At 52.1% G+C, this 12229-nt stretch overlaps 1 protein-coding gene across 1 annotated transcript; it reads left to right on the forward strand.

The window, feature by feature from the left end:
- Positions 1–511: 511 nt before the first annotated feature.
- Positions 512–6696, forward strand: ULBP3 (UL16 binding protein 3). Its single transcript, XM_010383590.2, has 5 exons — positions 512–657; positions 3390–3653; positions 3878–4150; positions 4827–4955; positions 6200–6696. The coding sequence occupies exons 1-4, from the start codon at positions 534–536 to the stop codon at positions 4931–4933; spliced, it is 768 nt and encodes a 255-aa protein (XP_010381892.1). The 5' UTR covers positions 512–533; the 3' UTR covers positions 4934–4955; positions 6200–6696.
- Positions 6697–12229: the final 5533 nt, after the last annotated feature.

Consider the following 12229-nt stretch of genomic DNA (forward strand, 5'->3'; position numbering starts at 1 on the left):
AGCGGCGGGGACTCTGGGCGCAGGCTGAAGGAGGGCGGGTGTCGCTGACAGAGGCGGTGACGCGGCCGCCACTGAATATCCCTGTGCAAGTTTCTTCGCTTTCCTGTGCATCAGTGCTTACATTGGGGTAATAATAAATGCTGTGTTAAAAAATTAAATGAGGCGGTCAAGAAGGAACCGTGTCCTGGCCCCCGCGGAGCCCGGGGTGGAGGGTAAGGGTTGGCTACAGGGGGCCGCTGTCAGGCCACGAGCCAGGGCCGGGATGGGGCGGAGCATCCCCAAACAAGAGCAGGCATAGGCTCCCCGGGTCCCAGCCCGGGGTGGGGCGGGGAAGGGCGGGACGGGGCGGGATAGGGCGGAGCATCCCTCCAAACTTGGGCAGGCGTAGGCTCTCCTGGATCCCGAGGCGGGGCGGGACTGGACAGGCGTCGTGGGGCGGGACGGGCCCGACCATACTCAACCACTAGCAGGCGTGGGAGGGTGGAAGTGATTCATCCGCTGGTCCCGACATCTAATTCGCCGCCGGTCCACACATGGACCGCTCCTTGAGTCAGCTGCGCTCCAGGTCAACAATGGCAGTGGCCGCCAGCCCCGCGATCTTTCTGTGCCTCCCGACTCTGTACCTGCTATCCAACTGGTCCGGGACGGGGCGGGCCGGTGAGTTTGGGGATGGAGCCTCAGCGGGGCGGGGGCCAAACCTCGGGGGCTGTGGACTGCAGAGCGTTTCAGAGGAGAGAAGGCTTCTAGAAGGGCCGGCGCGATCTCCCCGGACTGCCCCCTCGCTCAGTTCCCATTCGCTGCTCTTTTTCGCCAGGTTAGCTTCCTGAGGCTGCTGCTTGCCCCGGAGGGCAGGAGGGGGGTCAAAGAAGGCGAAAAAGGAACCGCAGGAGGGTGGAGGGGCCAAAAAGCTGCAGAGGGTTAGGTGGGGAGGGGATCCCTTGGTGGTGCCCCGCAGCCCCACTCGCCCTCGGGAAGGAGAAACCAGAGCCCCTGGAACCCGAGCTGGGGTCAAGACAGGAGTGAAGGGGGGTTCCACAGAGACGCGATCACTGACGCCACAACCTGCTCTTCTCTCACTGGCTCTCTACCACACAAACCCTCCAGCACCCCCAGGGCTCCATGCCTTGGAACTTCCCCCTGCGCTTTGCTGCAGACACTCAACTGCCCCTAGCGGCTCAGCAGACACTTTCTACTCCTCCCCTCACTATTCACTTGGTGTCATCTCCAAGTGGTGTAAGTTGAAGAGTCACAGGTGTGTCCGACCCTGCCTGTGTCTTCTGGGTGGTGTGGATGTGATGCATATAAGTGGAGGTTCTATGGTTCGGGGTCAATGCTCCCCTGCTTTGCTGCTGAGTGGCATCATTGGTCCCTCGGGGCGATCAGGGACCGTCCCTGAAGCCTCAGGTGTGAGCTGAGGGTGCGGGGTGCACCCATGTGGTGTCCTGGGGATCGGGGCCAACTGTTTGTGCAGCTTCTTGGTTCCCTGTGGCCCTGCTCCAGCCCATCCCAGGAGACCCACCTGCGTCTTCTCACTGCCGGGCCTATCTTCCTAATGACCTAAAGGGTGAGGAGCACACCCTGTGATGGGCAGCTCTGAGACTGTGTGGTCACTGCCCTCCCGTAGCTGGAGGCCCATCTCCACCAGGGCCCAGGACCACACCTGCAGCCACTTTTAAGTGAGGGGATTTCATTGCTGTGAGTGGCACAACCTTGCTTCTGAGCACTAGGGGACCCTGTTGTGATTCCGTGGTTGGGAATAGCCATGAAATCCACATAGCACCTTTTCCAACCACACATGCCTCTGGGATCTTAGGGAGTCCAGGGTCAAATAGCCATAGTGGCAGGTCCAGCAACACTCCTCATGAGAGTGTGTATGGCTGCATCCCAGATACCAGAGCAGCATTGAGTAGTGACAGGGGAGGTCATATGACCAGCACAACCTATAATAGTTACTACATTAACTACAAACACTCTCCATTCCTGGTAGAAATCCAGGAAATGTGAAATTACCATCGAATGGGTCTATGAACCCAGCACATCCCTCTAAGCTGGACCTGACACAGGTGTCTGTCTGTTACTTTGCTCCAAATGCACCTCATGAGTAACAGGGGAGCAAGTTAATGCTTCACATCCCAGGGAAGAGCTCAGATCGCACACTGTGTCCACTAGGAGTGTCTGGGTATTTGCTGTTTCATGGTGTACAGTTACCAGAGTGAATGTCCTTCTTGCTCTGTGGAGGAGGCTGAAGCAGTCATTGCAGTTGCTGTGGGGTTGAAGGGGCCCACCAGGGGCTCTGGGCTCTCCTTCTAGTAAGGGACTCTGCATCTGAGATGTGGCTCAGTTCTCAAAGCTGGGCAAAGGAGCTCAGTTATTTCCTGGGGTGACAACTTTCAGCTACCTGGTCATCCATCCTTGCATTTTGTCTTTGTGGTAATTATTTAAATCTAGTAGTATCCGGGTGGAGTCTCCATCTCTTTTGGATCTTGGACCCTTTTGTTCTATGGGGCATAGCTTTGTAAGACTGAGGTCCCCAGCTGGCATTGTGACTTCTCTAATTATTTCCATCATTGCACCCTCCTTCCTGCTGACAGTTGACGGCCTCCTCTTGAGATCTCTTATTTCAGGATTTTCCACCCCCATTACTACTGGGAGCCCATTTCAGGAAGAGCATCTCCTACCCCTGACCCTGGCCTTCAGCAACAGGCATCCCTGAGCTTCTTGACAGTCTGCTGCCTTCTCCTGGGGCCTTCTTTATATGATGGGTAAACAGGAGTCTTCCAGGCTTCCCTTGAGCACAGAGGGTGGACATTGTTTTGGATTCCATACTGCAGTCACTGTGGCATGGGTGCTTCTCTTAGTCTTTTGTTCCTTCCTCTACAACCTGCCATGTAAGACCTGGGTTTTCTGTTTCATGTGGTGTGAGTCATTCCTTTCTCCAAGGTTCCAAGGGCAACCTCCTAGCAGATGACCACATTCCAGGGAACTTACCATATCTTGTTACCTATAATAAATGAACTCACCCTTATCTGATGTTGACTACCCATTACACCACGCTCCAACATCCTCAGGATGCCTTCCCACACTCTCCTGCCTCCTGCAGTCCACTTGGGCTGCTCCTGAAGATCCTGCCATCTAAGTCCTTCCTCCTGTAGCGGCCTGCCACCACCCTGGCAGGGTCCTGTGCTGATGGATGTGAGTATAGGTCTGGGCAGAGTGGGGAGATGGACATGTTGGCAACCCATGGTTCCTCCACAGGCAGAGACCACCGTCCAGGAAGAGAAATCCATGCTCTGCCAGCCCAGCCCTTCAGGAAACCCTCTTGCTGTCACAGTGTTTGGGGTCGTTCCCCCACACCAACACTCCCCGGTGTTTTTTCTTTTTTTCCATAGATGCTCACTCTCTCTGGTATAACTTCAACATCACTCATTTGCCCAGACATGGACAACAGTGGTGTGAGGTCCAGGGGCAGGCTGATCAGAAGAATTTTCTCTCCTATGACTGTGGCAGTGACAAAGTCTTATCTATGGGTCACCTAGAAGAGCAGCTGGATATCACAGATGCCTGGGGAAAACAATTGGAAATGCTGAAACAGGTGGGACAGAGGCTCAGAATGGAACTGGCTGACACTAAGCTGGAGGATTTCACGCCCAGCGGTGAGTGGAGGAGACCAAGGACAGAAGGGAGCAGAGTGTGGGCTCAGGGGCTGCACTGTGTGTGGGGAGAAAAATTAGACTTGGGACCTCCATGAAGCCCAGCCGCAAGGGCAGGACTTGGAGGAGACAACAGGACCAGATGAGAAGGGTCTCAGCGTAGGAGGATGTGGGACAGGGAAGAGAATGTGTAAAGACCAGAGCTGATCTCTTTCTGATTGGGGCAGGACCCCTCACACTGCAGGCCAGGATGTCTTGTGAGTGTGAAGTCGATGGACCCATCCGTGGATCTTGGCAGTTCAGCTTCAGTGGACAGAAGTTCCTCCTCTTTGACTCAAACAACAGAAAGTGGACAGTGGTTCAGGCTGGAGCCAGGCGGATGAAAGAGAAGTGGGAGAACAGCGGACTAACCAAGTTCTTCCAGAAGGTCTCGATGGGAGACTGCAAAACCTGGCTTAGGGACTTCCTGATGCACAGGAAGAAGAGGCTGGAACCCACAGGTAACTGACAGGGGAGCACTGGGAGCACCCTGGAGATGCCATCGAGTTACACCCTTGTCTGTGAGTGTCTGAGTATGGTGGGTGTGGGTATAAGGGTGTGAGTGGGTGTGAGTCTATGTGTGTGTGAGTGTGAGTGTGTGAATGAGTGTAAGAACGTGAACCCCTCATGGTGGGCTCCTCCTTGGGGTGCCTGGGCTCTTCCATCCTCCTCTTCTGTCTCCCTCCTGACTCCTCTTCCTCACTGCACTTGCTTTTGCTCCACTCACTGTGGATTTCTCGCCAGCCTCGAAACTGTGGGCATCATTGTATTTCTAGACCTTTCTCCTTAGATTTCCCTCCACCTAGGATTACTTTTCTTTTCCTCTCCCTTGGTCTCTTTCTAGAAATCCATCAAAACCACCTCAAATGCCAGCCCCGAGACTCTCCTGTCCCCGACCCTGGGGCATCACTTCCTCTTTCACCAGAGCAGGAGGGTGGGCTGTACTGTCACCTTGCTTCCCTCAGCAGCTATGTGAGCTCCCTGAGGACAGGGACACCCCCTCTCCCTTCCTACCCCAGGACCTGTCACAGCGGCTGCCCCACAGCAGGGGAGACAAATCCTCTGCCTTCCAGGATGACCTGTCTCCTCAGATTTGGGGCATGGACAAGGGCTGTCACTCCTTTGTTTCTGTTTCAGCACCACCCACCGTGGCCCCAGGCACAGCCCAAACCAAAGCCATGGCCACCAGCCTCAGTCCCTGGAGCCTCCTCATCATCCTCTGCTTCATCCTCCCTGGCATCTGAGGAGAGTCCTTTAGAGTGATAGGTACTGTAGGCAAAACTGTGAGGGGAACAAGAGACAGATAGGGGAGGTGGGAGGAAGGCAAAGGAGAATTCCCAGAGCCCCACCCCTCCCCATGGCCGGGTCCTTCTCATCCTGACATGAGACAGATGAATGAGACCTGGTGTCACCTGTTGGCAGTGACCTGGGTAGCTCAACTCTGGGTTCTGATGGATTCTCACCATCAGGGCCAGAGGGAAAGGGAGGGGCCCATACCAAGGCTCAGGGCCTATTGAGTTCAAGAGGGTTTAGACAATTCAGGCCTGTTTCAGAGCAGGTTTCTATTCAGGAAGGGTAGGGGCGTGTGGCCTGCAGGCAGCAGGAACTCAGGCATGGGGAGTCCGCATAATAGGAGAGGAGCAGCATGGCCACTTCACCTAGAATGTCAAGGGAAGGGGCGTCCCTGGAAGAGTTAAGAAGAGAGAGACCTGGGGGAATTCCAGGACGAGGGGGCTGTGAGGGCCTTGGCCCACCCAGTTCCTCCCAGTTCCTAAGGCTGCATTCCTAGAGAAAGCACCTTGAGTCCCAGCAGTTAAGGTGGAAGGTGAAGAGTAGAGCATGTCCAGGACAAGGTTTAGGAAATGGCCAAGCCCCTTGGACCCATGGGATTCCTGGCCGGGCCCTGGGGTGATGCCCCTGCCATTCTGCCTCCTGCACACTCCGGATCCTGAGCCAGCTGATGGCCCTGCCTGGAGCAGAGTGGACTCAGACAGGGCAGCTGAGCTGCTGCTAGAGGTCCATGGTTGCCAGTGAGCTTGGCTGGGAATGAATGTGGCGAGGCAGGGACAGTCCCATTCAGAGCTACGGGTGCAGCTTCCAGGGTGAGGAGAGGCTGAGAGCGAAGGGAAAAGAAGGAGGTTTGCCTGCAAGCCCACCCAAGGCCAGGGAATATGGATCCAGAGACCTCTCTTTGGACAGGGCTCCCCCAGGTCCTCTATACCCTTCTATGAGAGAGAGGATCAGGCCCTGAGTGAGGGTGCAGACCCCTCATTACCAGCCTCAGTTCTGAGCCCCTGTGGGCTGTAACAGGACCTGGGCTGGCTCTGTGTTGTGGTGAAGTGGGGAGGAGGTTGGGACAGGCTGCACAGCCAGGGGTAGGGTTGGAGGGAAAAACATGTTCCTTATTTGGGGGAGAAGCTCCGAAATGGGGAGGGTATGGGAGGGATCACCCAGGAGAACAGACACAGGTTTTTCTCAGCCACTTAAACCAACGCTTCATCTTTCCCAAGGTGGAAGATGATACCAGGAAGCCTTTGTTAGCCTCGTCTGGTTCCCGCTGTCCCTTCAGAGAGGGTGCCTGTATACTCACCACTGTGCCTTACTGGACAGCCAGGAGTTCAAGCCTTAGCAAGCCCACCGGCTCCCAGCACATGATGAGGACATTGTAGACTCAGCATCTCATGCCAGTCATTATCTTTGCTGATGATCCTAGCAGCCATTTTTCTTAACATCTTCTGCCACTTTCTTTTGGTGCTAATGGATGGAATTCCTGCACAAGTTTTAACTGAACAAGAAATCTCAGCAAAAAGCATTTTATTTCTACTGCTTTGATTGTGGAAAAGCAGACATTTCTCTGAAGCATGACCTTATTCTTCTAAACGGTATTGCTAGTAAAATAGCATGGTGGACTTCAGGCCTCAGGGATCCTTTCCATGCACTGACCAAGAATTGTATAAATCCTTTTTATTGTTATGTTGTTTTTTTTTTTTTACATTTTCTCATTCTGTCAACCATATTGGAGTGAAGTGGCATAGTCATCACTCACTGTAATCTCTAACTCCTGGGCTCAAGTGATCCTCTAGACTCAGCCTCTAGAATAGCTGGGACTACAGGCGCATGCCACCATGCCCAGCAATTGTTTTATTTTTAGGTAGAGATTGGGTCTTCCTACGTTGCCCAGGCTGGTCTTCAACTCCTGGCCTCAAGCAATCCTTTTATCTTTGCCTCCCAATTGCTCTAGGATTACAGACCTGAACCACAGTGTCTGTTGTGGAAATTTTTAAGTATTTATTATGAAAATGTATTATATTCATGATTATTTTATTTAGTAATTTATTAGACTGTACGTAAATAAAGATAATCTATTTTCAAAGAACCTTATTGACTTTGGAATTTTGGTTTGTAACCCAGTAGAGAATTAATGGGATTTCATTCTTCTGCCATGTTATGTTTAGTAATACACCTAGGTTGCTGCTAGATATCTTTTGGTGATAGAAACTTTAAAGATCACTTTTTTTTTTTTTTTTTTTTTGAGACGGAGTCTCGCTCTGCTGCCCAGGCTGGAGTGCAATGGCTGGATCTCAGCTCACTGCAAGCCCCGCCTCCTGGGTTTACGCCATTCTCCTGCCTGAGCCTCCCGAGTAGCTGGGACTACAGGTGCCCGCCACGTTGCCCAGCTAGTTTTTTGTATTTTTTAGTAGAGACGGGGTTTCACCATGTTAGCCAGGATGGTCTCGATCTCCTGACCTCGTGATCCGCTCGTCTCGGCCTCCCAAAGTGCTGGGATTACAGGCTTGAGCCACCGCGCCCGGCTAAAGATCACTCTTAATTTACAAGCAGCCTGGCTATCAGTCTTCACCACTGTCCTGATGCCCTGGGGGCCAGCAGGTATTCCTGCCTCTATCCCTGCTTCCAGAATGTGATGCTTTCTGGTTTGTCCCCAGCCCACTCCATGCTTGGCAGTGGCTTTTCTCATCATTCTTCAGCCCTGACCATGCTCACTTCTAGTAGAAGAAATCCTCACCACAGATACATCTCTGTTTTTAAAAGTAATTCTATTCCCCCATAGACAAAAAATCAGAAGCAGAATATATAAATAAAATGCACCTAATTCTTGGGCAAATGGTATGAGCAGTTCAGAGATGCTGAACAAACCTGTGAAAGCTTTCATATATCTGACACAATCGAGAACAACGGTCTACCCCTGCACACCCTTCCTACTGACAAATGTTTTAAATCTGTCTCTACTAATTGGTGGATAGGAAATGAAATATCAGAGACTTCTTACATTGTGGGTAGGAATCCAGATTAAATCACTTCTTTGATGTCTACTCAGGCAGTATCCAGGACAGTGGATGCTGTGCTCATCCCACTAACCAGCAATCCCAGAGTCAGTTCCAGGCAGAAAACATGTTCCAGAGAGTATGGAGTTACGAGACTGCTGACTATGCTATTCATTGTCATAGCAAAAAGTTGGCCATGAAATATTCCAGTACAGTACAGGATGCTTTTCAATGTTGATGAGAGATTTCTCTTTCACTCTACATTAGACTACAAAATCTGAACTAGCAAAAATGAAACCATCCAAATGCTGGATGAAAATGTTAAACTTTTCCAACATGTTAGTGAGGATTTATCATTTACACATAATAAAAATAACCACATCACTCCAGATCACTTTCCATATTTCCAAAAATATGCAGCTCAATCAATGGGATAAATAGAGCACCATTATGTATGTATTTAGGAAAATAAGGGAGTAGGAAATGCCCGCATCCATCAGCTCCCTGGATAATTGCTGAACCCGGAGTGGCATCTGAGCATGAGATGGTCGCAATGTCTGCAGTGAAATCTAATTTGGAGTTTGCACAGGGGTTATCTGGAGAGTGTCCTGGTTTGCAAGGAAACCATAGTAAAGTATGGGGCATGAGGTGGCATCCCTAAGATGGGGCATCAGCGTGACAGCTCACTCTCAAGTAGTGCAAGAAGAGAAGTTCTCCGTAATGTGCTTGCGACCACTCTGTTCATTCTGCTTGTTTCATTTTATTTTTTTTACTAGTTGAAAATAGAAATTTAAGAAAAACTTACTTTTCAGAAATTGATATGAAGGGGTGAATACCTCCATAAATGTAGCACAGCTCCTCCTCCTCCTCCTGCAAAGCCAGGGCCTCCAGGTGTTCCCCTCTCACCCTTTGTTCTCAACTTCAGGCAGCTTCTCCTGCCCCCTCCTCCCCTGCAGGCAGCCCCCAGGCCCCTCTAGAGAATGAAGCAGCTCTACAGAATGAAGGCCCAGAGTCCCTTCAACAATTTCTAAATACGTGACCTAATCCAGATGAGACTGAGATCTTTGAAGTGTTGGATTTCCATGGACACAGGAGCTGAGGGAGGGTTCTCCTTCCATCTAGGGCTCACTTTACCACACAGCCATCGATGGTTGCCCAGGCCTGAGTCGGCAGCTGTATCCCCTCTCCATTCGGCTCACCCCTGCATGCACCCACAACTGAGGAATCCCCAGCACATCCTCTTCTCAGTCACTATGGAGGCATCTGGAACTGCGGGCAGAAGTAGAAGGGAGGTAGGGGGCCCAGTGGCCCCTGGCTGCCGGGGAGGGCATAGCCTGGGGTGAGGACTGGGCAGAGACCTTGAGGTCCACTCTGCCTCCAGCCATTCAGCCCTTTACCCATTAAATGAAAAAAAGATAGGCACAGACATCCCTCTCTACACAGTATTCATGTGGGGAGAACCTGTACCTGGTGACCTTCAATCCCCTGAGGCTGGGTCCTGAGGCTGTGGGAAAGGGGAGGAGGCCTGGGCCAACCCCAGGGCCTGTCTCTGCTTCAGGACAGGGGCATGGGATGGCACCCACCTCTGTGACTGTGCAGGGACACAGGAGCCCAGAAGGTTCTGGCCTGATGCACTAAAGCCTCTGTCCAGGAGGAGCCACATGGAGGGTGGTCTGGAGGACAACAGACACATGGGGATGGGCAGTTCTTACACATGGGAGGGGCAGAGCTTGGTGGGTCCCCAGATCTGTGTGTGAGAAGAGTCCCATGTACAGGGCTGGGGACAGGAGCCTAGGTTAGTCCTGAGAGGAGGCTACTGGGAAGGCCCTGGCAGCCCCCCCCCGCCCCGCCCACCGAGGCTGGGAGACCTGGGTCAGTGACTGGGTGAACAGGAGGAAGGCAGAAGGCTGGCAGGACAGTCCTGGGCAGGACAGCCAGGTGACAGGAGGAGGGGCCTCTGTGCACACCTGGGCCCACCTGCCTCACTCCTGCTGTAGGCTCCTGGCCACCAGACTCAGGCCATCCAAGCTGGGAATAGCAGCAGCCCAAAGGTGCTAATGGCTGTGATCTAGCGATCATGCACCTCCTCCAGCAACCAGGGGGACACAGCACACACTTATCAGGAATCCAGAATCTTTTTCAGACTCACAGAGAATGGTTTTTCTCTCCTTCGTCAGGTGTACCTGACATGATTTAAGTGGTGGTTGGAGGCTGAGCATGCAACTGAATGAATGAGACATTTGCGGGAGGAAATGGGGCTCAAAGGAAAACCCAGGTGCAGAAGGGGAGCCAGAATGGCTCCTGGAACTGATACATGAATTCAGTCAAGTTTCAGGATATAAAATCAATGTACACAATCAGTAGCATTCTTATACTCCAACAACATTCTAGCTGAGAATGGAAGCAAGAACACAATCACATTTACAACAGCCACAAAGAAAATGAAGTACCTAGTAGTTCATCTACCCAAAGAGATGAAAGATCTTTATAAGAGAACTACAAAATACTCCTAAAAAAAATCAGAGACAACACACATGAATAGAAAATATATTTCATGCTCATTGGTTGGAAGAATCAATAGAGCTAAAATGGCCATACTTCCCAAAACAATTTACAGATGAAAAGTTATCACTATCAAAATACCAATATTGGTTTTCACAGAATTAGAAAAATCTATTCTAAAATATATTTGGAACCAAAAAAAAAAAAAAAAGTTCAAACTCTCAAAACAATCCTAAGCAAAAAGGACAAAGCCAGAGGCATCACGTTACCAGACTTCAAAATATACTATAAGGCTACAGTGACCAACACAGACCTACACAGTTACAAAAATAGACACTTAGATCAGTAGAATAAATTAGCCCAGAAATCAACCTGCACACCTACTGCCATTTAATCTTCAACAGAAATGAGCAATGGAGGAAAGACTCCCTATTTAATAAATAATGCTGGGCTAGAAGAGAGCAGGCGGGAGAGGGTGGGGTGACTGCGGGCGGAGCTCTCTGGCTTCTCTCTGCCTTCCTTGCAGGTTCTTGCTTTCTTCCTCCTTGGACATCAGACTCCAGGTTGTTTGGCCTTCGGGCTCTGGGGCTTGCCCCAGCAGTTTCCGACTTCTGGGGTCTCTGGGAGCTTTGGCAGGGGATAAAGGCTGCCCTGTGACCTTCCCCGGTTTTGAAGCTTTCTGACTTGGACTGACCTCTGCTGGTTTGTCTCCTCCCCAGCTTGCAGATGGTCTACCATTGGACTTTGCCTTGAAATCGTGTGCACCAATTTTCCCTAATAAACTCCCTTTCATATACATATACCTATATCCTATTGGGGCAGTCCCTCTGGAGAACCCTGACTAACCTGGGCCGGGGGGTAGGGGGCGGGTTGTCCCTGTGGCACCCTCTCCCTATTTTCGGAGTTGGGGTTTCTTCTGGTTCTCCTGCCACCTGCTTCTCCTTCCCTTTCTCCCGTCCTCTCTCTGAATCTCTACTTTTCCACACGTCTCGGGCCTTTCTCAGCCTCAGGACGTCCATCCTGGAAGAAACCCCAGCCCAGCCGAGGAACCAAGGGCCCTGTCCTCCAAGCGACGGGGTCGGGAAGGGGACGATTAGAAGCTCCTGACCCGACCCGTGGACCCTCAGGACCAAATGGGTCACGACGGGCGCCGCCCACCAGCAGCCTCAAAGAAAGCAGGAGGGGGATCCGAGCGGGAGTCGCGCTGTTGGAGCTCCAAGGACCCCAGCTGGAAGGTGACGTCTCCGCAGGAGTCAGGTGTAAAATCCTCCCCGCGGCCGGGCGCGGTGGCTCAAGCCTGTAATCCCAGCACTTTGGGAGGCCGAGACGGGCGGATCACGAGGTCAGGAGATCGAGACCATCCTGGCTAACACGGTGAAACCCCGTCTCTACTAAAAATACAAAAACTAGCCGGGCGAGGTGGCGGGCGCCTGTAGTCCCAGCTACTCGGGAGGCTGAGGCAGGAGAATGGCGTAAACCCGGGAGGCGGAGCTTGCAGTGAGCTGAGATCTGGCCACTGCACTCCAGACCGGGCGACAGAGCGAGACTCCGCCTCAAAAAAAAAAAAAAAAAAAAATCCTCCCCGCCCACCGCACCAGGCTGTGGGAGGAAACCAGCAGTCACCTCTGATTTCCCCTCACCTCAAGCCTGAGGAAAAAAACTTATCTCTGCCACGATGGGCTAGTACTCCTACGTCTTCCAAAGGCGTTTCCGCCCGCTGCGACCCGCCCGGGGCCGGGTCCCTCCTGATTGGAC

This window comes from Rhinopithecus roxellana, chromosome 4, assembly GCF_007565055.1.
Source record: "Rhinopithecus roxellana isolate Shanxi Qingling chromosome 4, ASM756505v1, whole genome shotgun sequence".
Classification (NCBI taxonomy): Eukaryota; Metazoa; Chordata; class Mammalia; order Primates; family Cercopithecidae; genus Rhinopithecus; species Rhinopithecus roxellana.